At 45.2% G+C, this 26,464-nt stretch overlaps 1 protein-coding gene across 2 annotated transcripts in view; it reads right to left on the bottom strand.

The window, feature by feature from the left end:
- The window catches only part of GRID2 (glutamate ionotropic receptor delta type subunit 2), a 997,958-nt gene that overhangs the window by 400,172 nt on the left and 571,322 nt on the right, over positions 1-26,464 (bottom strand). For both annotated transcript variants that reach the window (XM_066632190.1, XM_066632191.1), the window contains one exon: positions 23,800-24,005. In XM_066632190.1, the coding sequence (XP_066488287.1) occupies positions 23,800-24,005 (206 nt within the window). The remainder of the gene's footprint in view (positions 1-23,799; positions 24,006-26,464) is intronic.

Genomic DNA, 26,464 nt, shown 5'->3' with positions numbered 1-26,464 from the left:
GCTAAACACCTATGCAATAAACTTATTCTTTGGGTTACTTCGCAAGGCATCTTAGGCCCTGAGCAAACTGGCTTCTGTCAAGGCAAATCAACTTTGGACAACTGCCTGATCCTGGCTCACTTGGCCCATAAGCAGGTTAGGATATGTAAAGCTCGCCTTTATGTAGCCTTCCTTGACTTGAAAAGTACCTTTGATTCTGTGGATAGGGAGCTTCTTTGGTCCAAGCTGGAAAATATGGGGATTGATAAAAGATTACTGCTGCTGATTAGGTCCCTCCATCTAAATACTTCATGCAGGGTTAGATGCTCCTGGAGTGGAAATCTAATTCATTCCATCGCTACTAACAAAGGGGTCAAACAGGGCTGTGTCTTGGCCCCCATGCTTTTCAATCTGTTTCTGAATGATCTTGCCCCATCCCTGAAGGAAGTGGATAGCCATTGCCCGAAACTTGGTGCAAGCCAAGTGCCGCTACTTCTGTACACAGATGATGCAGTACTGATACCTCGTACTAGGATTGGCCTAAAACGTCTGCTCAGCCACACTGCAGAGTATTTCTTTTCCAACAAATTGCAGATCAATTATACCAAATCTAAAATAATGATATTTGCCAACAGATGGAAAGCTTTTAAATAGTCTTATGATGGCAACAAACTGGAACAGGTCAAGCATTTCAAGTACCTGGGAATCAACTTCCATTACAGGCTCACATGGGCTTTTCATCGTAAGGCAGTGCAGAACGCATCCAAATTAGCATCCTCAGCTATTTCCAGTTTCTTTTTCACCTGCGGCAATGGCTATGTTCCGGCCGCTCTGGAGGCGTTAAAGTAGAAGGTTCTTTCCTAGGTTCTCTATGGCTCTCCTGTCTGGTTTAAGGCTATTAACCAATCAACAGAATGCATTCAAGCCTCTTTTTTGCGGAAGATTTTGGGTTTACCCAGGTGTGTTCCCTGCCCGGTTCTGTGTCTCCAGGTGGGGTTAATTCGGTTAAAGACCACTGCATGGCTAAGATTATTGAAATTTTGGTTTAGGATTTTATTTAACCCTACCTCTACTGGTCTAATGCGCCAACTACTGTCAGATTCAGTCCTGCCTTTGGAGATTGCTGATCTTTTAACTAAACTTAAAAGTTTAGTTTAGCCCTACATGAGCTAGGCATGATGGGCTGTGATGTAGCTTACAGAAATGTCAAAGAAAGAATTCTTGACATTGAACAACAAGAGCTGTTCCGTGCTGCCAAAACCACATGCTCTCCACTCTATCTCCATGTTCCGGTTAGTTTTGGGAAACCAGCCTTCTTTTATCACCTGGAGTGCCCGCAGGCTCGGAGAGCTTTCACACTTGCAAGATGTAACACTCTTCCATCAGCCTTACTAAAGGGCAGGTTTAGTGGTATCCCCTACTTGGAGAGGAAATGCAAGTGTGGTAGGGATTGTATCGAGACACTCTGCAGACGCGTGTGGCCTCTGGGAACCAAGTGCCTCGGGAACTAAGTGCCAGGTAAGGCACAAGAGTTTAGCATCTGGGCGAGGAAAAGGCAAGGAGACCTCTGAGTTTTGGAGAAGGAGAGGAGGAGGAACAGGAGGAGGAGGTAAGTGTACTCATTCTAACGCTTTGTCTTTCTAACTCCCTGTCTTCTAACCTTAACCTTACCTTTAAAGCAACCTTAAATCAAAATTGAAAGTTAGCACCTAAGGGAGGTACATAGGTCTACTCTGAGCAGGAGCAGAGTCCTACTCGTGAGTAAGAGCAGAGTCCTACTCGTGAGTAAGAGCCCAAGGGTCAGGCATTTAAATCAAAGTTGAAAGTTAGCTGCACCTAAGGTAGCACCTAATTGAAGGAAGGGAGGAGGATAAAGTGGAAAGCAGGTTTTTCTACTTGTTTAAATTAAACCTATACTTAACCCAGGTTAAACTTAATCTAAGTTAGAACATAACCTAAACAGGTCAGTAAATTGGGACACAGGATCTAGAGAGCAATAAATAATTAAACAAACCCAAATAAAAACTAGCTTGAGGTAACAAAAACAGTCCAGCCTAAGAGAACAGAACTAGGAGGGAAAGAACCTAGGAAAGGCCAATTCCCAACCCATTAAGAGCCCCATTAGGCTAATCCAAGCAGTCCATTCAGGAGCCTGCAGAGTAGGTCACGCCCATCAGCAGACACGTGTGGCCTCTGGGAACCCAGTGCCTCAGGAACTAAGTGCCAGGTAAGGCACAAGAGTTTAGCATCTGGGCGAGTTCAGCAGCAGGGCGAGGAGGCCAGGGCCCCATACAATGCCCTTCCTCTTCCCTTGAGAAAAGGGCTGCTATCCAGTGTACGGTTTTTAAAAGGACCCCTAAATAAAACAACAACAACAACAACAACAAAAAAGCTATGCAGTCAGACAGCCAGCAGCAGGGTGGGGGCTATCCAGTGTTCTGCATCGAGTGCCACATGTATGATTATATACCTCTGGGACATAAGTCATGGGTGTGTCCTCGGTGCAAGGAGCTCCAGGCTCTCAGGGAATGCGTCCGCTCCCTTGAAGCCTTGGTGGCTGACCTGGAAAAGCGCAGGCAGCCAGAGGAGGACCGTGGTGAGACTTCCGGGGACGATCAGGCTTCGTCCCAACCTCAGGCGTGCAGCTCCTCGGCTGCCCGGGTGGGAAGTCTCGGGACTGGAGGACGTCATCCTGGAGAGGAGGGAAACAATCCCCTAGGGGGGACCCCTTCTCCAGGGGATGGGCCCATATCCGAGCGCACTCGGGATACTCCTCGGCGGGAGGGGGGTCGGGGGCTTCTTGTAGTGGGGGATTCAATTATTAGAAACATAGAGAGGGGGGTTTGCAACGGATGTGAGGACCGCATGGTGACTTGCCTGCCTGGTGCGAAGGTTGCAGACATCACTTCTCGTCTAGACAGGCTAGTAGACAGTGCTGGGGGAGAGGTAGCGGCTGTGGTGCATGTTGGCACCAACGACATGGGCAAGTATAGCTGGGAGGTCCTGGAGGCCAAATTTAGGCTTTTAGGCAGGAAGCTGAAAGCCAGGACCTCGAAGGTAGCGTTCTCTAAAGTGCTACCTGTTCCACGCGCAGGGCCAGATAGGCAGGCGGAGATCAGGGGTCTCAATGCGTGGATGAGACGGTGGTGTAGGGAGGAGGGGTTTAGATTCGTTAGGCACTGGGGAACGTTTTGGGACAAGCGGGGCCTGTACAAGAGGGACGGGCTCCACTTGAACCAGAATGGAACCAGACTGCTGGCGCATAACATTAAAAAGGAGGCAGAGAAGTTTTTAAACTGATCCCTGGGGGAAGGCCGACAGGAGCCGAGGGGCATCCGGTTCGGGACTCCTCATCCCTATGGGATGAGGATGGGGAGGTTAGAGAACAACAAGACAAAGGCAGGGTAGGAGAAGAAATTGGGAAAGGTAGGGTGATGGGATGTGATAGACGCTTTGGCACAATGAGAGGATGCGGGGACAAAGGAGCAAATAAGCAGCCCATCCTGGGGCATTCCGTGTATAAATGCTTTTATGCAAATGCCCGAAGTCTACGAGCAAAGGTGGGAGAACTGGAATGTCTGGTGACAAGGGAAAATATTGACATAGTGGGCATAACGGAAACCTGGTGGAATGCGGAGAATCAGTGGGATACCGCAATCCCGGGCTATAAACTCTACAGGAGGGACAGGCAGGGGCGTGTTGGAGGTGGGGTGGCCCTTTATGTTAAAGAAGGGATAGAATCCAGCAAAGTAGAGATTGAAGGTGGGTCTGACTCCACTGTAGAATCTCTGTGGGTTAAATTACCAGGCTTGTGCAGCGATGTAATACTGGGGGCGTGCTATCGTCCTCCAGACCAGAAATCTGATGGGGACCTTGAAATGAGGAAACAGATCAGGGAGGTGACAAGGAGGGACAGGGTTGTAATCATGGGGGACTTCAATTATCCTCATATTGACTGGGTCAATTTGTGTTCTGGTCACGATAAGGAAACCGGATTTCTTGACGTGCTAAATGACTGTGGCTTAGAGCAGCTAGTCACGGAGCCCACCAGAGGACAGGTGACTCTGGATTTAATATTGTGTGGTACGCAGGACCTGGTTAGAGATGTAAACGTTACTGAGCCATTGGGGAACAGTGATCATGCTGTGATCCGTTTTGACGTGCACGTTGGGGGAAGAATACCAGGCAAATCTCTAACAAAAACCCTTGACTTCCGACGGGCGGACTTCCCTCAAATGAGGAGGCTGGTTAGAAGGAGGTTGAAAGGGAGGGTAAAAAGAGTCCAATCTCTCCAGAGTGCATGGAGGCTGCTTAAAACAACAGCAACAGAGGCCCAGCAGAGGTGTATACCGCAAAGAAAGAAGGGTTCCACTAAATCCAGGAGGGTGCCCGCATGGCTAACCAGCCAAGTTAGAGAGGCTGTGAAGGGCAAGGAAGCTTCCTTCCGTAAATGGAAGTCTTGCCCTAATGAGGAGAATAAAAAGGAACATAAACTGTGGCAAAAGAAATGTAAGAAGTTGATATGGGAGGCCAAGAGAGACTATGAGGAACGCATGGCCAGCAACATTAAGGGGAATAATAAAAGCTTCTTCAAATATGTTAGAAGCAGGAAACCCGCAAGAGAAGCGGTTGGCCCTCTGGATGGTGAGGGAGGGAAAGGGGAGATAAAAGGAGACTTAGAGATGGCAGAGAAATTAAATGAGTTCTTTGCATCTGTCTTCACGGCAGAAGACCTCGGACAGATACCGCTGCCCGAACGGCCCCTCCTAACCGAGGAGTTAAGTCAGATAGAGGTTAAAAGAGAAGATGTTTCAGACCTCATTGATAAATTAAAGATCAATAAGTCACCGGGCCCTGATGGCATCCACCCAAGGGTTATTAAGGAATTGAAGAATGAAGTTGCAGATCTCTTGACTAAGGTATGCAACTTGTCCCTCAAAACGGCCACGGTGCCAGAAGATTGGAGGATAGCAAATGTCACGCCTATTTTTAAAAAGGGAAAGAGGGGGGACCCGGGAAACTATAGGCCGGTCAGCCTAACATCCATACCGGGTAAGATGGTGGAATGCCTCATCAAAGATAGGATCTCAAAACACATAGACGAACAGGCCTTGCTGAGGGAGAGTCAGCATGGCTTCTGTAAGGGTAAGTCTTGCCTCACGAACCTTATAGAATTCTTTGAAAAGGTCAACAGGCATGTGGATGCGGGAGAACCCGTGGACATTATATATCTGGACTTTCAGAAGGCGTCTGACACGGTCCCTCACCAAAGGCTACTGAAAAAACTCCACAATCAGGGAATTAGAGGACAGGTCCTCTCGTGGATTGAGAACTGGTTGGAGGCCAGGAAGCAGAGAGTGGGTGTCAATGGGCAATTTTCACAATGGAGAGAGGTGAAAAGCGGTGTGCCCCAAGGATCTGTCCTGGGACCGGTGCTTTTCAACCTCTTCATAAATGACCTGGATACAGGGTTGAGCAGTGAAGTGGCTAAGTTTGCAGACGACACCAAACTTTTCCGTGTGGTAAAGACCAGAAGTGATTGTGAGGAGCTCCAGAAGGATCTCTCCAGACTGGCAGAATGGGCAGCAAAATGGCAGATGCGCTTCAATGTCAGTAAGTGTAAAGTCATGCACATTGGGGCAAAAAATCAAAACTTTAGATATAGGCTGATGGGTTCTGAGCTGCCTGTGACAGATCAGGAGAGAGATCTTGGGGTGGTGGTGGACAGGTCGATGAAGTGTCGACCCAATGTGCGGCGGCAGTGAAGAAGGCCAATTCTATGCTTGGGATCAATAGGAAGGGTATTGAGAACAAAACGGCTAGTATTATAATGCCGTTGTACAAATCGATGGTAAGGCCACACCTGGAGTATTGTGTCCAGTTCTGGTCGCCGCATCTCAAAAAAGACATAGTGGAAATGGAAAAGGTACAAAAGAGAGCGACTAAGATGATTACGGGGTTGGGGCACCTTCCTTATGAGGAAAGGCTACGGCGTTTGGGCCTCTTCAGCCTAGAAAAGAGACGCCTGAGGGGGGACATGATTGAGACATACAAAATTATGCAGGGAATAGACAGAGTGGATAGGGAGATGCTCTTTACACTCTCACATAATACCAGAACCAGGGGACATCCATTAAAATTGAGTGTTGGGCGGGTTAGGACAGACAAAAGAAAATATTTCTTTACTCAGCGTGTGGTTGGTCTGTGGAACTCCTTGCCACAGGATGTGGTGCTGGCGTCTAGCCTAGACGCCTTTAAAAGGGGATTGGACGAGTTTCTGGAGGAAAAATCCATTATGGGGTACAAGCCATGATGTGTATGCGCAACCTCCTGATTTTAGAAATGGGTTAAGTCAGAATGCCAGATGTAGGGGAGGGCACCAGGATGAGGTCTCTTGTTATCTGGTGTGCTCCCTGGGGCATTTGGTGGGCCGCTGTGAGATACAGGAAGCTGGACTAGATGGGCCTATGGCCTGATCCAGTGGGGCTGTTCTTATGTTTTTATGTTCTTATAACACATACCTTTTTCTACTGCCTGTTACATGATGCTTCACACATGAAATATCTAGGCCCATTGTTAGCTAGCATGCAGGGCTGGGAGGATTCAATCATGCTCCAGTTTCTCCTTTCCACATCTGAACCTGAGTCCCTGGATAAGGTCACTTCCTTTTTATCTGGGGTAATTGCCAGGCAGAATTCTGGGTCTCTGGGCAGTGTGTGAGAAAAGGACTGATGATTATGTTGTGATGTCATTGTATATTTCTGTCTTGTTTTGTTTTTCCCCCCCTCTGTATTTTATGCCAGTAAAAGTCTTACTGTACTGTACTGTACTGTACTAATGCTACCAATACCCAGTGGCCTCGCTTGGGGGGTGCAGGCCACACCTGGTGATACACGTGGGGGGGGGGGTGACACAACTACTGGCCAACATTTTAAAAATCTTGGTACTTTTGAATAATACAATCATGCTATATATCATTCAATGTGTAATTTCATGCAGAATGCAATGAAAACAACTGTGTTGAAATATCTCTATTCTATCAAAAGTTATAGCCAAAAAACCAGTGCGGTGAGATAATGGTGCATCACCATGCCCACTGCCTAGGGCATTGCTCCTCTCACTGCATGGGAAGAGGTTCATCACGGGCATGATGTGTTTGCCTCCCACATCAGATGACTCAAACCCTAGTGACATCAGTGCCAGTACCCACATCACTGCCCGTGGTCAGAAGTGCAGAACAAGAACCACTACTTTGTGCAGAACATCTGGTTCAACTCTAAGATAATGGATGAGTAAGGTTGAAAAGTAACAGGTAGTACAAGGATTTGAGTAACTAACAGATTAGACCTATGTGGTTTATTGAAGCTACTGATCATAGCTAATATTCCTTGGACAAGCCCAAACTATTCTTAACTTTATGCCTCCTTCAAATAATTGACTTTGGAAAAGAAGCAAATCCTCCATCACTTGACTATTGATTCTTGTCTGTCACATGTCACATACCTTGACTTTTTCCCCCTTTATGCTAGGTCCCCATACCTTAGGGTGCTATTCTCAATCACCCACAAACACTGACTGGCTAAGTGGGTTCCATATATCAACAGAGTCAACACACCTTCATCTTTTTTTGGAAATTGTTGATACAGGGTCAAATCCTACCCAACTTTCTGGCACCGATGCAGCTGCAGTGCAGCCCCAAGGTAAGGGAACAAAAATTCCCTTACCTTGAAAAGGCCTCTGTGACTGCCCCTACCACCACAGGATGAAGTGCAGAATTGTGTCCACATGTGTGCCCAGAATTGTGCCCACACTGTTCCTCATGTGGAAAAGAGGAATATTTCAGAAGATAATTTAAAAAATGAAGTCAGAATCTGTTTCTTTCTCTTTGCTTGAAAGATTGGTGCTCTCTCTCTCTCTCTCTCTCTCTCTCTCTCTCTCTCTCTCACACACACACACACACACACACACACACACACACACACATTAAAATCACTTCAGCACCAGAAAGACTAATTTTTCAACTACAGTTGGTCTGCCTTTTGACCAGGGCCTGTATGAAGAATGCAATTATTTTTTTCCCCAGTGATCTCCACCTGAAAATAGGTAGATGCAAGGTATCCACGCTGAGTTTTGGATCTTTTAGCCATCTTTGATATGCTTCATGAGTGAGGTGCTGATTCCTCCTCTGCGGGAAACGGCAGAAGCAAGCCAGATAGTTTTATAGTGACTCTATTCGTTCTTTTCAGGTGTGACCAGAGGTTGTGATGGGTAATTGGTTTTACACCCCAGGTGCTCTTATGATTCCATTCTTCTCCCTTTCTGGTCAACACTGATGTGAAATGGATTGAGGCTAAGGAGGATGTGTTAAAGGATGCCGTCCTCAGCTCTGCTTTGTCCTCCAAGAGCCAGTTTCCATTACCAGCAGGATCAACTGCTCAGGCTTTCCCTGGATTATAACACTCCAGGGCACGGAGGAGATGAAATGCTCTCCAATGGATAAAAGAACTCCATGCACTTAAAAAAAAAATCTAATTCGGAGAAGTATTTAGCTTTTTTCCAACATGCTTTCTATACAGCATATACAAGTGTGTCTGTGTGTGTGTTCATGGGAGATCTTAAAAATCTGCAAACTACCACCTACAGCTGAAAGTTGTACAATCCATAGTAAGTGTAACACTTCTTTCTGTTGATTATATATTTCTGTTGACTTTGTTCTGACATTTTTTGCCCATAGGAACGCATTAATTAAATTTCAATGCATTCCTATGGGAAACCCACTTTGCAAGACGAAATTTTCGCAATACGGAATGACTCGCAGAACGAATTAATTTCGTCTTGCAAGGCACCACTGTACTTCAAAATTACACCACTGGTTGTTATTATGCTTGTCTCTATTCTCAGACATCTATAAACCAGAAAAATAATCATTTATTTCCAGGTTTAGGAGCTTCTTCTGAATACAAGTTGCAGGGAAGCAATATCAGGAGAGAGGTATGCTATTCTCTCTTGTTTGTGAACTTCCCATTAGCTGCTGATGCTTCACTGTGGGAACTAGGATGCTAGACCAGATAAACCTTTGACCTGATTCAGCAGGGATTTTCTTATAGTCTTAGGTTGAAATTTATATGAAATTAGACATTGCTGTTTTCTAAAGCAGGGATGGGTAGATCACCCAGCAATTTCCTGTGTACTAGAACTATGATGATTACTTGTTTGTCATTATTTCTTCCTCTGAGTATGTCCAGATGCATAGACTGCACAGGCATGGACATTTACTGTTTAAATTTGCAAGTCCAGTCCACATAGGTCCAAGAATAGCCACAGAACTGGCAGGAATATGCCTCTTAGAGCCTCACTAGCTTCCATTGCCTGGCTACCATTATCAAACATTTCATGGCCACATTCTGTGCACTCCCTGGAGGACTAGATGGCAGTGGTGAATCCACCCAGCCCCATGCCTGGGGCACACAAAGCTGTCACCCTGTATGAAGTTGCCTCCCCACTCACCTGAGTGAAACGGAGCTTTGTGCGGCTGCAGGACCGACTGGAGAAGACTCCTAAAGCTTCCCCGCAATCTTACTGTGCTTCTGACAAACCAGAAGCACAGTTTCCGAGAGTGTTGGGAGTCTGAATAAGGCTTCCCACAAGGGCCTAAAGGCATGCAGACTCAGTGCCTGGGGCATTTGCCCCATTCACAAAACGCTAGGTCTGCTGCTGCTCGATGGCAGGCTGTCAAACTGGACTGAACTCTTCATGGTCATAAAGTGGCAGTCTGGATGGCTCAAGTGCCAAGTGGTGGCAAAGCAGATTGCAATGGGCTTGGCAGAGTGAGCAGTGGTAAGTTTACCCCCCTTCCCCATTCTGAAGGGGAGTCCTGACTCACCATAGAATCACTTTTTGAACCTCTTTGAGAGTGTCAACAACACAGACACCTTTTGGACTACCAACAAGCTTCTGACAAAGACTCCCCTCAGAGTTCCTTAGGAAATGTATCAGTAATGAAGAAGGTGGATCGTCTTGCAGATCAGTAACTGGTTAAAGATCAGGTAGCAGAGGGCAGGAGTAAATGGATCAGACTTACAATGGTAGGAAATAATCAGTGAGGCTCTCCAAGCATCTAAGACATAGTAAGACCATTGATCCATCTTGCTCAGTGGTTCTCAAACTTTTTAGAGGCCCTAGTGGCTGTTGCTGGATTTATAAATGCCAAGGGCTGTGACTATAATGGTGATTGGGCAGCAGCGCTCCCCCCCCCCCAACTAGCAGATTGTTTAAGCCTTGATGCACATACCCTAATCTGCCTTACCCAACAAAAATTGGGTCCAACCCACTGTTGGGTTCCAAACTACAGTTGGAAACTGCTGATCTAGCTCATTACTGTGTATATCAGATCTCCAGCAGCTCATGGATCGTGTTAGCAAGGCCTGCCAAGATTTTTGACTGACGATCAGCCTGAAGAAAACACAGGTCATGGTTCAGGATGTGGACTCACCTCCCTGCATTACACCTCTGCGCATGAACTGGAGGTTGTCCATGACTTTGTGTACCTTGGCTCAACAATCTCCAACACTATTTCTCTCGATACCGAGCTAAACGCATCGGTAAACGCATCGGTAACTATTCAACAGAATGGTAACAGTTCAAATATATGCCATGATTAAGGGTGGGAGAAAACGCTGATAACAAAATAAAAACATATGACGCCGCTTTCTGCACTTCTCATTTTTGTAAAAAAAAATAAATAAATAAACAAAACAATAGCTTAAAAAAACATTTTATTTTGTTTTTATTTATTATTTAATGGGATGCGGGTACATGGGTAATGACTGTGACTTCATCTGCTGATAGTATACCACCTCTATCACCTAGTACACTTTTTGTTTTCGCACCGTCCAATGAACACTCAAGACAACAGGTATGGGAGAAAGGGCCACTTTATTCAGCAGTTACAACAGAAGAGGAAGCTGAGACCTGCAGCATCCGAGGCAGCGAAGCCCCCTGTGGTGTGGAGGTGGGACCTCTGGGCAGTACCAGAACACCTCTGCCCCCAGGCGGGCATGCCCCCAACTCCAAGTCGCGCCCCGTTGTTGGGCGGCACAGCTCATCCATGTCTGTCCCTTAAGGGGAAGGCAGCCAGACCATGGGCTGTGCCACCTCGAACCGCTGAGCCTCTGAGGTGGACCCCGTGGTCCCAGCCAGGGCCCCGTCTATGTCCTCGTGCCACCGAGCCCCTGAGGACTGAAATTGGGTTCTGCCCTGCCTATGCCGCCTGAAGGTGCATGCCCGAAGTCCACTTCACGCCTTAACCCGCACCACCTGCCTTCTTAAAGTGACCAATGGCAGCTTGAAAGGGGGGGGGAACCCCCTGCCCATGACAGTCTGGGGTAGGCGAAAAAACTGCCTGCCCCTTGCCAATCTTGGCAGGCAGCAAAAAATTCCTACCCGGCCCCAAACGGCGACCAGTAAAACTCAGACTGCCTTTAGGGCAGGTGGGCGGGTGTTCCCACGGCGCCTACGTGCAAAGGAGGAAGAGGGCTGGGTATTGTGCCTTTTAAAAGGCCCCCCATAGCTGCCTGCTCCAGCCCTCTTCCACTCCCCTACTGGGAGGAGACTCTTGTGTTCCAGGCCAGCTGATAGTATACCACCTCTATCACCTAGTACACTCTTAAAGTAATTATAATTTATAAAAATATGCCCTTGAAATAAAAACGTATAACACAGTTTTCTGAACTTCTACCTTTGGAAAACACTGAATTTTTTTTAAAAAAGTTTTCTCCCACTCTTAGATATGATCCTAAGAGCGCAATCCTGAGTGGCAGATGGGCCAACACAAGTCCCTTGTGCCAGCCCATCACTGTCATGTTCACAATGGCATGTTCACATGCCTTATGTTCACGCCAACATAAGGGGAGATAGGCTGGTGCACAGGCATGTGCTGGTCTCCCCATGCTGACACAGGCCCCAGGCAGGGTGATTTTGCGCCAGCCAAGCTCAGCCAGCGAGGTTTAGGAGAGCATAGGGAGAAGGCAAGAGGGAGGCATTTCAGGGCAGGGGGAAGGCGGGTGGGACTGTGGTGGGTGGGTAGGGAGAGGGAGGTAGGGGCAGGATCCGGCATCTATGCTGGATCCTGACCCTGTTCCCGGGCAGCCCAGACCATGCCTGGGCTGCTCAGATTTGCGCCACCTCATCAGGTGGTACAGATCCAAGTAACCCCATTGGTGCTCCTATGGCTCTCCCCAGGATGAGGGGAAAAGTTTCTCCTTGCCTTGGGCAAACCTACAAACTGCCTGAAACTTGTGCTGGATACAGTGCAGGCCTGCTGGCCTGCCTATTCCAGTGCCAGATAGAATTGGGCTGTAAATGAAACTATTACAGGTTGAGTCTCATTATTCATGAAGGTTTCCGTTATGGAACTCATGTAGATGGCAAAAATCATTTTAAAACAAATCCATTTAAAAAACAATGTCCCTTTGCTAGGCAATTTGAAAACAGCCTTGTTGACCTTTGTGATGTAAAACAGAGTCATTAAGCAGACAATCCATCAAACAGTCTGTCTCCAGGCACTTAGAAAGGCTTCACTTTGAGCCAGAGAACCCTCCCTTCACCCAGAGTGAAGCACTGGGAAAAAATGCAGTGATTATCTTTCTTTCACCTGCATAGGGGGAAGGGAGGGGTCGCTTGCCTTGGAGTGAAGCTGTTCTAAGTGTCTGGAGAAAGAATGATTGATGGATTGTCAGCCAGCTGCCCTCTCTTGTATTAATGAGGCTATTGCTAACTTTTTCCTTTAATTGAAAGGGCCCTTCTCATTGTGTTGAGATAAAATTGCAGGTAAAAGCCATGGATAATTAGGTTATACCTGTACATACATTAACTTTTTCCACAGACAGAAAAGGCTGGGGGGGTGATCATACAGTCTAGTGGCAATGTCTACTTTACTCACAACTCCTGTTTAATAATCTGCCATATATCTGGTATATAATCTGACTATTCATGCATTTTCTGGATTACTTTTTTCACTCTCTGTCCCTTTTCATAAAGAATCCCCCATCTGTTTTGATATTTGTCTTTTAAACTCCATGGTCTCCCTTTTGTCTCTGCTATTTTGATCTCACAGGCTGCAATACTTTTCCCTCCCCAGACTTTTCTAACCAAAAACCTACACATTTTAGTTTTGTGTGTTGAAAAATACGACAACAGAATGTCCACATTATAACACAACAGGAGCCAACAGCGTAGCACAGAGAAAACCAAATCACACATGAGATGGAATGCTCAGTTATATGAATTCTGAATCAGTCTCTGACTGTGGGAGAGAAGACTTGCAATGTCGCCCAGCACTATAAATCTAAGACCCATTCAGTTACATGCTTGCAGAATAGGTTTTTGCCCCAAGGCCCCTGGCAACCTGGCATCAGCACAGATCTTAAATACAGACTTAGGGTCACAGTTAAGCTGTGCACTTATCCAGGTCAAAAAAAGGAAAATAACAAAGAAATAAATACAACTCCAGTGCTGCGATGGACAGTTACAGTATTTCATGGTTTTAAACATTTCTCTCTTTGAACAAAGCCCTGTGCTTTAACCAGTTGTGTGTTCAATAACCTCTTTTGCCTAATAGCCCCAAAGGTCAGCTCTGTAGTTTATTTAAGGGGGGAAAATGTATCTAGCTGTGAAAGCTGAAAGGGCTCTTGGGATGCATTATCTCTCTTTGCCCGTACATATACAGGCAATTTGAACATGAACTCTGTTTTAAGGAGATCTCACATGAAAGCCTTTTGTTCCTTTGAGCATCTCCAAAATGCCAACTATATTGTTTTTGAAAGCTTGCGTTTAAATTGGAGCTTGTGGGAAGTTGCTTTTATACCAGTCTTGATTGCATCTGGGGGACACTTAAATCATTGGTTTGGGTCACCCAATTTCTTTTTTCTCTTTTTTTTCTTTCCTCCCCTCCAGCACTAACATTTGTTCTAATTAAGTTCAAAGTTTCATTGTCCTATTATAAACGTTTTGACCTCTGGGGATTTTGTGTTCCTATCACTGCACTGGGTTATGTCAAAGCACATCCCCAAGACAGGGCAACAGGAGTTAAGTGAGTACGTAAGAGTTCAAAAGTCCACACAGTTTAAAGTGCTTGTCATCTGTGGGACAAGTGCTTGTCATCTGTGGGACACCTGTGGGACATCTGTGGGATGACAAGTTGCACCTGCTGAAATTCTCTCTTCTATACACTTGTTAAAGGTCCAGCATCCCTAAAGTTGAAAGTTTGAGCACCCCTGATATAGATGTTTAAATTCCCAAAATGAAGATGAGAATCCTGGATAGCTGTAAGTCACAAAAAAGCATACACCAGGACAGTGGTGTAGCTAAAGAATCTGGCACCTGGGGACACAAAATTTTTTAACCCGGGGTGTTAACCACCTGGGGTCTTAACACTCACCCAGGGTGTTAACACCACCCATGGGCCAGATGGCCAGAACACCCCTAAGCGGTGTCCAGGAGGTGGTCTGAGGCCTGTAGAGGCTGAGTGCAGTCACCTCGAGCCTCAGAAAGCCTCCTGGGGGCCTTAGAAAGGCACTTCCTGGGCCAGGAAAGGGTGGATCTCGGCAGAACCAGCAAGCACCAGGACCCTATCTGTGTTCCTTTCCCCTTCCTTCTCTCTTACGATCCTACCTGGGACTTGCACTAGCAAAATGGCTGGCACAGACCTGAGGAGACCCATTGGGGCAGTGGAGGCTTGCCCCGAGGTGACTAGGATTTAGTTTGAATTGGGTGGTAAGTTAATCAAATATTACAGAAGTCCATTACATCTCTAGCACACTTCCATACAAAGGAAATAAACCTAGTAGTGTGGCCTCTGGAACTCCTCAGCTGGCAGCAGTGCTCCCCTCAGTGGAGTCCACTTCCTTGCTCTCTGCATCAGTCCTTGCATTGGGCTTGTCTCCCAACTGGAAAGAGGCAAGGTCTTCAGAAACTTGGGGAATTTTTGCCTTACCTTATCCCAGAGGCTCATAAAAGCAACAGATCACTACAGTTGGGCCCTTAAAAACCAGTTTATCAGTGATGTATCTGGCCCAGACTAAGGGATGGGGGAAGAGAAATACACAACTGGATACTAATCTGTGTATACAAGACAATTTTCAACAGATTAAAAAAACAATTTGTCAGGAATCTGACATCTTCCTTGAATCAAGGAATGCCAACTTGTGCAGTGTCATGACTAAGAAAGGAAGAATCTGAGAGTTATTGCAAAATGATCCTTTAAGCCTTCAGCTCAGTTTCAGCTATTGTGAAGACAACACAGGGTGGGTGTTCCTTTACAGAGCTACAAAACTCAAGCAATGCAAATAAAGAACATTCATTTATTATGAACGCAAGCTAATGCACAACAGGGCATGTTGTGTGGGGTTAGTATAGGTATACCAAAATGGTTACCAGTGCTGCCACGAGACTCTGGAAAAGATAACACCTTTCTTCAAAGGAGTGCAGTGGAAAACAAATAAAGATCTTGTAAATGGTAATTAATGAGCACACTCAATCCTGCCCCAGGGTACAAGCCAAGTGATTAAAGGGAGAAAATAGCAACAGAAGTGGCAGAGTGAGCAAATCGTATCTGATTTCAGGCTGCTGAAAAGAAATATGGCTACCAGTATGTAGAGGGTGGTTATTACTCAACTTCCTTTACAGTGCAGTGAAGTGTGAAAGGATGGGAATTCAATCCTGAATTCTTTAGAGAATCCTTAGAGAACAATCCTGAGCTCTCTAGTGCCAGCACTATGAGAGCCACGGTGTTGCAAATGTGCATAAAGCATGTTTACAGCACCTGGAGATTAGGGAGCACTGGCATCAGCACCGTAAGAAGTACAACGCATGGCTACCGGCAGTAAGTAAAACCGCTGGGCAGTGATCCAGCTCTTTGGCGTTCGGGAAGGTGTTCCAGGGCAGGGAGATAACGGGACAGGGAGAGACTGACCTGCGGTGGGGTGGGACCAGCAGAGGGTTCCTCCATCGGTTCCTAGCCTCTGTGTCGGGCTGCAAAGCCTAATGCGGGGGTTCTCTTGCCTGTTCTGGCAAAATAGTAGATGTGAGAAGCCCTGTTGCAGGGCCTGGGGCTTCCCTCTCGAGAAAAGGACAACAGTTCCCTTCCTCCAAGGAGACCTCTGGCGGCTTTCTTGACCTTGCTGAATGCAGTGGCAGCCATTTTGGTGCCACTGCACCTGGTGGAGTCAGGGAGCTTAGAATTGGATTGTTGGTCTCTTAGAACAATAAAATGTTTTGTAGCAACTTATAAATTAACATTAATTTCAGCATAAGCTTTTGTAGACTGCAGTTCACTCCATCAGTGCTAGGTCTTCCTAGCACTCTTACAGTCCAACCCTAGGTATGTCTATTAGAAGTAAGTTCCGCTGGTTTTAGTGGAACTTACTCGCATGTAAGTGTGTCTAGGATTGCAGCCTTTCACATTCAGGCTTTCACATTCAGTCTACCCTTTCTCTTCCTTAACCCACTTGCTTCTGTCCTTCATTTTTCAACCCTGAAATATCTACTGTATTACCAGTGATGGCTTCAGCTTTGAGGGGAAACCACCTTAGAAGTGCCCCATGGGCACTGGCATACTGGGTCATGTGGTGGTGAGGAGCAATGGCAACAGTGGATCACTGCTGCCTGGGGCATTAACCAGACATGGGTAAGGACACATAGCTACTGCCACTCTCCCTGCACGGACCCTTCTGTGGAGCCACCCATCTGTGATCTTACTAAAACTCTCAGTGAGGGCCAGGCATACTTCACAAGATGTCCAGGAGCTTTCCATATAGTACCCCATTAAATATTCCAAGTAGATCTCTCATTCTTGGATTCTAACCTAAACAGAGCATCAGGTACAATAGCTGAAGTTTCTTCCCAACATCCTTCTGTTTAAAATGCATATGGCCTACAGACCTGTTAGTGGCAGCTGTTATCCACTGGTGGATGCAGCTGGGAATGGGCATTAGCATTTGGGAAATCAGATATACCACAGGTGCTAGCAAATCCCATTGCAAGGTTCCCCATCTTTCCACGAAAGTGTAGCTTCTTTTCAATCACAGAAACATGTTTGTGGAAACCTGTGAGCCTGTCTCATGCCTCTTGTCAACTGTCTTTGTCCAAAGAAGGTTCTTTCCATGCTTGTCTGCCTTGTTTGGGCCTGTCTGCCTGTCTGCCTGCCTGTCTGTCTATCTATGAGGCACTATCATATGTATGTGCCTCCCTATGTATGAGAAATATATTTAGAATTTTTGACCCACACTACAAGCTTATTTTCCTACTTTCCTGTTTTCAAAGGAGTGATTTAATTAGTAAGCTAACATAAAACACCCCAAACCCCTGGTGTCAAATGCAGTTATTTCCTCTGCACACTTTTCAGCTTGTATATCAAAGAGCTGTAGTACTTGAGAGATTTTGTTTTGTTTTTAAGGGTGATAAAGTGTTTTTCCTGAAGGGAACCTGTTGCTGACAGATTTTAGAGTGATGATTCTATTGTGTGCCATGTCAGTGAATTGACATGCTTCTATGCTGTGTAAATAACACTAACATATTAATTTAGGAAATGCTATGGATCACGCTGCGCTTCCCTTAATAAATGTTGTTTTCTTCTGAATTGGGAACTAGACCAGATGTTTTGTTGGGTCCAACAGTGTCAGGGTCCAGGTCATCAGGCTGCAGGACCTAGGAAAATGATTACACACGCAAGCGGACCAGAAATTGTCCAAAAAAAAAAAGACAGGGGTCAAGTTTCAAAGCAGCCAAGAAGGATCAGAGGGGTCAGAGAAAAGTGAATGGCCAAAGGAGGGGCAGCCCAACCATTAGGCAAGGTGATGCAGGTTGCATCAGTGCATATTGTGGGAGAGTGAGAGGACAGTGGATTTGGAGTGCCTTTCTCCTTGAGTCTGACACCACCACCACTTTTCAGTCTGCTGTGGATGCATCCCAATAAAACTGAGCAGAAAGTGGATCCCTGCCTCCTTACCTTGGCATGGTTTCTGCAAACACAGAAGTGCAGGATTGTGGTTTTGATTTACAGGGGCTACATGAACAAAGAAGCTTTCATTTGTGCATTCACCTTAAACTAGATGTCCCACACATCTGAAAGTGAAAAAAACCATGCAAAGAGCATGATAAACAGGTGCTCTGTCTGTCTGTCTGTCTGTCTGTCTGTCTACAAACAGAGGTCAAGATCTGAGTTAGCAAACAAGAACAACTACTAGGCAGAGACCTTCTTCCCACTAGAAGTGAGTTGTCTGGACTGAAGTACTAGCTAGAAAGCATGATATCTGAGGACTAGTCCTCAGGGTCAGGATTTAAAGCCAGGTCTCCCTAGTTCCTGTCTAGCACTCTCCCTTCTACACTACACTGCTGTGTGTGCATGGAAAAAATGATTTCACCTATCTTCTGTTTAGATTGCATTTCAACCCTTTTGATTTAAACAAACAAGACTCAGATTTATTCCCCTCAGCAAAAAGAACTTCTGCATGTGCACAAAAGCATTGTGGCTTAAATTCCTTTTGAACAACACTAAACGTCAGTCATTCCTTTACAACTTTCCAGCACTGCTGCAGCCATGCCAATGAGGTGAGCGCTCCTTCATGCACTGGGGAGGGGGGGCAGTCATGGAGGCCTTCTCAAGGTGACTTAATGTTTGTTCCCTTTCTTCGGGACTGTATTGCAACTGCACTGGCACTGGAAAGGTGAGTAGAACTGGGCTCACAGGGTGGGAATTGGGGGCTGTTTCTCAGCTATTTCCATGCATGCCTATTAGTGATGGGGAGGAGGGTTGCATTTGGAGGACAGCAATCCTGCAATTATGTTGAAACTCTGTCCCATTTGTAGCAAACTGTTCTCTGTCCCTTTTTGTGGGTGAGTTGGGAAATGGTCCTCTGAATTTATTTTCATTTTGGCTCTGGAAAATTTGATGAAGGCAGACTTCCCATTGAATCAACAGGGAGTTGATTCAATGGGGAGTTGATTCACTTTTGTTCTGTAGACCTAGAAGAGAAGCTTTAATTTTCATGCACCCAAAAAGGCTTTATGGAGCAGTTTGATAGCAACTGGGGTATGACTGCTTGGTCTGCCTTGGCAGGTTGGCAACTCAGCTAAATACTAATAGGAGCATCATCAACCTTCCAAAGTCATCACAAAATCTATAAGGTTCCAATCCTATGTTTGGCCAACCTGCATGATGTAGTGGCACCAAATTCTGCCACTACAAATTCTGCTGGGACCAGGCAGCAGAGGAGAGGTAAGTAAAGAAAAGGTTTACTTACCTACTCCACTGTGGTCCCCATTGCCACTGAGATTTTCCACCTCCCATCCTGGCCCACCACCCATTTTACCAGTAACCTTCCACCCATCAACATATCAATGTGGTGGGTGATCTTGTGCCCACTAATACCTGCGCATGTCCTCTGGGTATTTGCATTGGTGCCAGCTTTCCAGAGCTGCTACCACACCAGCAACTCACAGGATGAGATGATGGATCATCATCAATCATCGCATCCTGTCCATAGGATTGGGCCAGTAGTAAATTATAATACAGAGTGGAATAAAAATGCTAAGAATGGAATTTAATTGTATGGAAGATAATAAAAAATATGTTGTGGGAGAGGCAGGAAGTATGGTCTGCTTGAACTTGCTTCTAATGCAATAATTCTAAAATGTACAGTGGTGGCACTAAGTAAATTAATACTACTTATTCAGCTTTTTTGTTTTAAAAGTGGTTCATTATACATTTGACACATTATGCTTCACTAGAGATATGTTCAGTATTCTGTGCAGGTAGTTTATTAGTCTAACTACGTGAAACATTGCAAACACAATGGAAAATGTAAATACTATAATCCTGCAAAGCATTTAAAATTGTCCCTAAAATATGCAGGTACACTAGATTCCTCTAACAAACACAAATACACCCTGAGAACCCATAATTTGAAATGAATGTGAATTCACTTCATTGCCCTATTTCTGCACCACCTGACTTTTTTAAAAAGTAATTTCACCAGAATATTTTACAAGTTTATTTATTAAGTAGTTATTCACCACTGAAAGTTGTAATGCAACTCATTTACATTCTTTACGCTCCAGACCCTGGCATCACAGGAAGAAAGACATTAGGTATTTCAATTTTGCAAGTTCATAAGGTGAATAGAAGGAAGGGGGGGAAAATCATGCATTGTTAATAGTGGCAATGCCACCTGGTTATATATGGTTTTAATTTCTCTGCCTTAACACTTAACAACAAATGAGTTTGCCCAAACAAAGGATAACACAATGATTCCTTGCCCCTTCAGTTCCTTCCACCACCTAATTTCCAACTGTGACCTGCAATTCATGCAGCCCTGTTATAGAAGAGCAAATTGTGGGCCCTCTTGCTCATTATTGGTTCTTCATGGTCAGAGTCCATTTTCTTACCTCCTGTAAGGTAACAGGTGAGACGCTCAGAGAAAAAGGAAGGGCCGAGCCAGGAAGCCCCTGCTCGGATGTGAATGCCCAAATATGAAGCAATTCTGATTGCCATCATTGCACATGTCCCTTTACGGATATAAAGCTACATACAACATTTAGGCCATTTGGAGCAAATTTCTCTTTCTTTTTTTAAATCTTATAATCATGTGATCTTTTTTGTACTCCTGTGCCCCTCAGGCTGATTGAGAACCTGCCTTTGAACCTACTAATTACTGAACTGACAAACACATTTTCAGATTTTGGAAACCTATTTTGAAACCCTGAAACATTGGTTCCCAAGTTGGGGGTCACAATCCCCATGGGGGTCACAAGCTGGTTTACAGGGAGTCGTTGAGAACTTGGCCCCACCATCTTGAAAAGCTGGCCGCCACCACCTTGGAAGCTGGGAAGAACTCAAATGTCAGAGGCAAAGCATTCAGAACATTCTAAAAAAGGATCTGGAGTACTTTTGACTTTCAAAAAGCATGATTTATTAACACAATGACTTCACTTTCTGTTTAATGCCATCACTTCTGGCCCTGTCAGCACAATGATGTCACTTCCTGTTACATGCTTAATGACAACACTTCTGGCTTAATGCCATCACTTCCGGCCCTAGGGCCCCAACAGGTTGTTGTATCTAAAAGGGGGGTCCCGGTGCAAAAAAAGGTTGGGGACCACTGCACTAAAGGAAGAGAAAAGCCATATTCAATGTAAGGGCCAAATAGCAGATTATGCTTAATGTGCAATGTGGCCTGGTACTTTTTGGTGTTTTTGTTCCCTTTTCAAATAGAGTATGGAACAGCTATAAAACAAGCTGAAACTGTGGGGGTGGGGGTGCTTTAGCACTTAGCCTCTACCATGGTTCTGATCCTGCCTTGACTCACAGTTAGGAGGAAAACATCTTCTATCAGTTTTCAATTGACTACTCTAACTTCTATGGCACAATTGGGTAAAAGTGCTTATTCCCATATATAATTAAATGGTCCACGGTAAGGATATCTGCTAACTACATTATAGATGTCTCTAACCAGGCCTGCAGCCACCTCACCTTGCCAGTGTGAGCAGCAGAGGCAAGCCTGGTGCACAAATCTCCCCCCTCCCTTCCAGCTCATCCCACCACTGCTACTTTCTTGTCTTCCGCCTCCTTGCCCACTAAGCAGCAGGGGTAGGCAGCGCCTGCCCCCTTATCTTGAGCTCTATTGCCACGTCCTTCCTCCAGCCCAGCCTGTTTGAAATAAACAAAACACAGTTATAGCCTCTTAGAGTCCCATTAGAGTCAATGGGGCTTACTCCCAGGAAAGTGTGGATAGGATTGCGCTGTCAGTGTCATTGCTAGACCAGCCTTGAGCAGCGGTGTCATCAGATACTTGAAAAGAACAGAGAAAGTAACACTGACTGGGTTGCCTATGTCCTCACCAGAGAGCAAAACAACTAGATGCCCCATCCCCATAGGAAAAGGTGTAAGGAACATGCAGAGTTCAATACAGAGTGAAGAACCATTGTAACAATCAGCAGGCAACAGACCAATCCTTTGTTCTCTCTCCTATTTGCATGTTTGAACACTCTGAGACGCAATGCAAACTGGGCTATGTTGCAAAATTGAAACATGGTCACTGTTTGTAGACATCTTGCTAGTAGAATATACCCCTGATCCTTTACTACCAGTGTATTAATCACTATGTGGCTTTAGTTATGGAAGCTCATTGCCACTGAAGTTCATGGCTGTAGCTATGAACAGCAGTCACATTGCTTTGCTTCCAATTTAAAAGGCTGAGTTTCTTGCACTTTCCCTGCAGAATTTATTAAATGGTGTAGACCAGGGGTGCTCAATAGGTGGATCGTGATCTACCGGTAGATCGCGGAGTGCCGACCCCCCCCCAGGTGCCTCTGGGAGGAAACGCCGGGAGTAAGGCCCATTGTACTGAATGGGGCTTACTCCCAGGTAAGTGTGGCTAGGATTGCAGCCTCACAGCCTAATCCTAGGCATGTCTACTCAGGAGTAAGTCCTGTTATACTCAGTGGGGCTCAAGGTACACCAACATACATTGAACACATAAATGTTATATGTTATGATGGCGCGAACATTGTAAAAAAACTCTGGTAGATCTCCGGGCCTTGCTGGGTTTCAAAGTAGCTCTCGAGCCAAAAAAGTGTGAGCACCCCTGGTGTAGACTGTGAATATAGTACTCTCATACGGCCCCTTCTAATCACCTGGTTTTCTTTAAAAAAAAAGCTCTATAAAGGACGAGTGAAATAAATGCAAAGAACTAAATCAGATAGACAGGTAATTAGCCAAACAATAATCATAAATGCTAACGAGTTTTGAAGCAAACCATTTGACAATTTCTTAATAATTTACTCATAGGAATAGAAATGTAGTCTCCTGTGGATGCCAACGCACTGATCCTGCAATCGGTGTGCTATGTTAGAAGCTGGTTTATTCAAAACTATCTGTTTGTTATAAATAAGATACCTGTTTTGCTGCAGTGGGAGAAGAGGAGGAAAACACAACAGAATGAACTTTTCTTTTCAGTAAAGAAAAGAAAGAACTTTGGTCAAAAGCCTGTGTTAGGCTTTATCAGACTATTACAACCCAATCCTATGCAGGACTAGGCTACCAGGTGAAGGGATTTACAACAGCTAAAGAGTATTCCATTGTTGCAAACTGGCACCTGGAAAAGTGTGCAGCATACTGTCATTTTAGAGCTGCCACAGCAAATGGCAGCAATTTCAAAGGCATGCCACCAGTCTCTGCTGCATCCACCAGCAAAGGGAGGCTGGTGATGGGGGCAGAAGGTGGATGTAATGGGGAAAGGGATGGGAAGAACCAGGCAGATCCAGGGTGTGTGTGTTGAGGGTGGGCAGGGGGCAGGTATCGGTCACAATGGTGCCACCATTATCCTGTGCCTCCCGCATGGCCTTGCAAAGCCTTCTCAGGTCATATGGACTTGCACCAGCCAAAGGGCTGGCCCAGGTCTGAGTAGACCCATAGGAGACCATGCAGCAGCAGAGTAGGGTAAGTAAAACTTTACCTTAACTCCTTCTCCCTTTGCATCATGGCCTGCCCCCCCCCCCAGCACAAGCCTCCTTGATGTAACTGCGTCAGTGGGGAAGGAAAAAGATAGGATCGGGGCTTTAGTCCATCAAGCTCAGTAGCATCTGCATTGACTGACTGGAGTTCTCCAAGATTTTAGATAGGGATTGATTCACTACACTTGGGAATGTTGGGGATTGACTCTAGGATCTTTTATATGCAAAAGAAGTGAACTATCCCCTACATCATTCCAGGAAGAAATCCAAATGTAAAGATTAAGATGTGGATCAACTGGTGGCTATGCTTACCTCAGCAATGAAAGACTTGGCCGTCGATGGGTTCATTACCAGAATGGCCCGCCTCAGAGTATCCCGGTAGCGATTCAGTTCTTCAATCCGCATGGTGGAAAAGAGCCCTGTGATCATTTTATTGATGTTGTTCTCTACCTTCTGCAGTGCTACATCCATTCCCTGCTGAGAGACTTTGTCCAAAAACTCTTGTATTCCACGGATATCTGGGAACATCAAAAGCCCATCAAAATGCTAATTAGCATATAGAAAGAAGACAAAACCTATTTTGGCTTATCAGGAAAAAGGTATTCTGCCTCATGTCAAGCAACCACCCCCTAAAGGCCACATTAACTTAATATGCAATGGAGCCGTTCCTCAGCTATGCTGTTGACATGTCCTAAAGTGCTAATTTGTGAGAAGGAATTTTTATGCACTAGTTCATTTTGAAAAGAACCCATTTAAAAATTGTATTTAATTATTCTTGGTTGCCTTCCTCTTTTGCTCATCATATTGTTTCAGATTCTGACTAACTCTATGGAGCTCAGAAAATGGTTTCTGATTAAAGATACATCTGCAGAGAAGGGGGCAAAACACTATGAAAATGCAACACACAAGTACTTTTCCCCATGATGGACAGAGCATGGAAATTGCATGATACAAACAACACACCTGTCATTGGAAATCAAAAAAAAGAGAGTGGAATTTAGTCATATGTACACTGAGCAATAATGGCACCCATATAGTAGCCTATTAGAAATGACCATTCAGGAAGAGGAAACAGAGGTAAGGAGATTGAAGGAGCTGGCTCCATCTTCAGTCTATAATGACTTTAGGGAAAGATGCTCACGCTGAACACAGTGGCAAGGAAATATCTGATGACTCCCAGAAGCAGTTAGCCAGAGGAAAGGCTTAGAATGAAAAGCTGTCAAAATTCAAAGACCAATAACCATGTGAAGTTGTTTTATACTGAAATCTGACCACTGCTTTACCTTTCACTGCTTTGTCTACACTGACCAGCAGAGGCTTTTCAGTATTTCAGATGATTAGAGGGGTTTGTTTCCAGTAAGATAAGTTTACAGCCTTAATGCTATCCAAATTTCCAACACTGATGCAGCTGTGCCACGGGGGTATGTGCTGCATCCTGTTGTGAGGGGGCAGTCACAGAGGTCTCCTCAAGCTATGCAGCTCATAGCTATGCAGCTCCTCAAGTACTACAGATGCACAAGTGCTGGAAAGTTGGATAAGACTGGACCTCAAGTCTTACTGAATGGGCTTACTTCTGAGTAAAATGAATAACACCAGTTGCAAACACCTCTACAGATTACCTTACTTGGCACTACCCAGATTTGCAACCTGGGACCTTTTGCATGCAAAGCACATGCTCTATCACCTAGGCACAGAATCACTGTCTGTAGTGTTTATCTGTTCATCCTATTTTGAAGCGGTTCATCCTCCTCTCTTCTGTCTTTCTGTTTTAGGGCCCTGCTTTTGTATGCATCACCAGTGCCTGGACCTAGAACTCATAATATATATGGTAGCAGGTGGGCAAGCATACTATGGAACCTAAGAGACTATACTGAAATGACTAGGTTCTGTGAACACTGATGTGGAAGCTTCTGGGGAATTTTGAATTCTGTCATAACAACTATCACACATCTACAAATCCAAGTGAATTGACTTGTAAATGGTCTGGAAGCACCCAGTACTGTACAGATCTGATCTAAGTCTGGATTAAAGACCACTGGGGGGTCCATGTTGGCAGCACTGAGTTTTTAAAGGGAAAACAGAAGTACATGTCTAATGTTATATAACTGACTATTTGTTTTGGATATTAGTTCTCGCACAACCCTGCGATACCCTTGAAAAAGAGAATCTTCAATATAAAGATCAGTGATAGGGGACCAGGTTCCCCAAAAGGCAACTTGCCCACCAGTAAGGGTACTTTCCCTGCAACCAGAGCTGCAGTGCATGTGGTAGGGTGATGTAGGGCTACAAGGCTAAAAGATTGGCCTCATGTCCAGCAAGGTTTAAGAGTATTCTCTAGAACAGCCATTTTCAACCAGTGTGCTGTGGCACACTGGTGTGCCGCAAATGGTCTGCAGGCGTGCCACAGGAATTCGGGGGAAAGTCATTTATCAGTAGGGCCTATGAGGGATGTGAGCTCTCTGCCAGCAGCATGGTGTGCCTTGTCAATTGTCAAAAACTTGATGTTGTTCCTTGACAATTTTAGTGCCTCATCACAGTGCCATGAGATGAAAAAGATTGAAAATCACTGCTCTAGAACATACCATGAAAAATCTCTACAGCACACAGAAGTTTCATAGCAGATACTCAGGAATTCCTCCTTAGCAAAGATGTTGTGGAAAGGGTTCTGTGAAGGCAGAAAATTTCAGACTCATCTGCAACCTGCAGATCAGTTTCAAAGTAAGACAGAGAAATGCAAGCAGCAACCAAAAAAGGCAGTGGACTTATCATCAGTAACCAAGGGATGTGACTGCTGGATTTAGAGCCCGATACTTCAGCAAGTTTGAAGCAGCAAAATGCATTGAAGAATGCTTTAATGCTGCTTCAGTGCATGTTCATTCTAAAAATATACTTCCAAAAGATAGTCAGTGATGCTTAATTGCAGCTCCTATTTAGTGTCTAAATCAGGGGAATTAAATTCAGTCTAATCAGTGCTGTT

The sequence above is a fragment of the Tiliqua scincoides genome, chromosome 6, assembly GCF_035046505.1.
Source record: "Tiliqua scincoides isolate rTilSci1 chromosome 6, rTilSci1.hap2, whole genome shotgun sequence".
NCBI classification, from domain to species: Eukaryota; Metazoa; Chordata; class Lepidosauria; order Squamata; family Scincidae; genus Tiliqua; species Tiliqua scincoides.
Note: the sequence above shows the minus strand (reverse complement) of the source record. Positions and strands in the feature narration are given on the sequence as shown.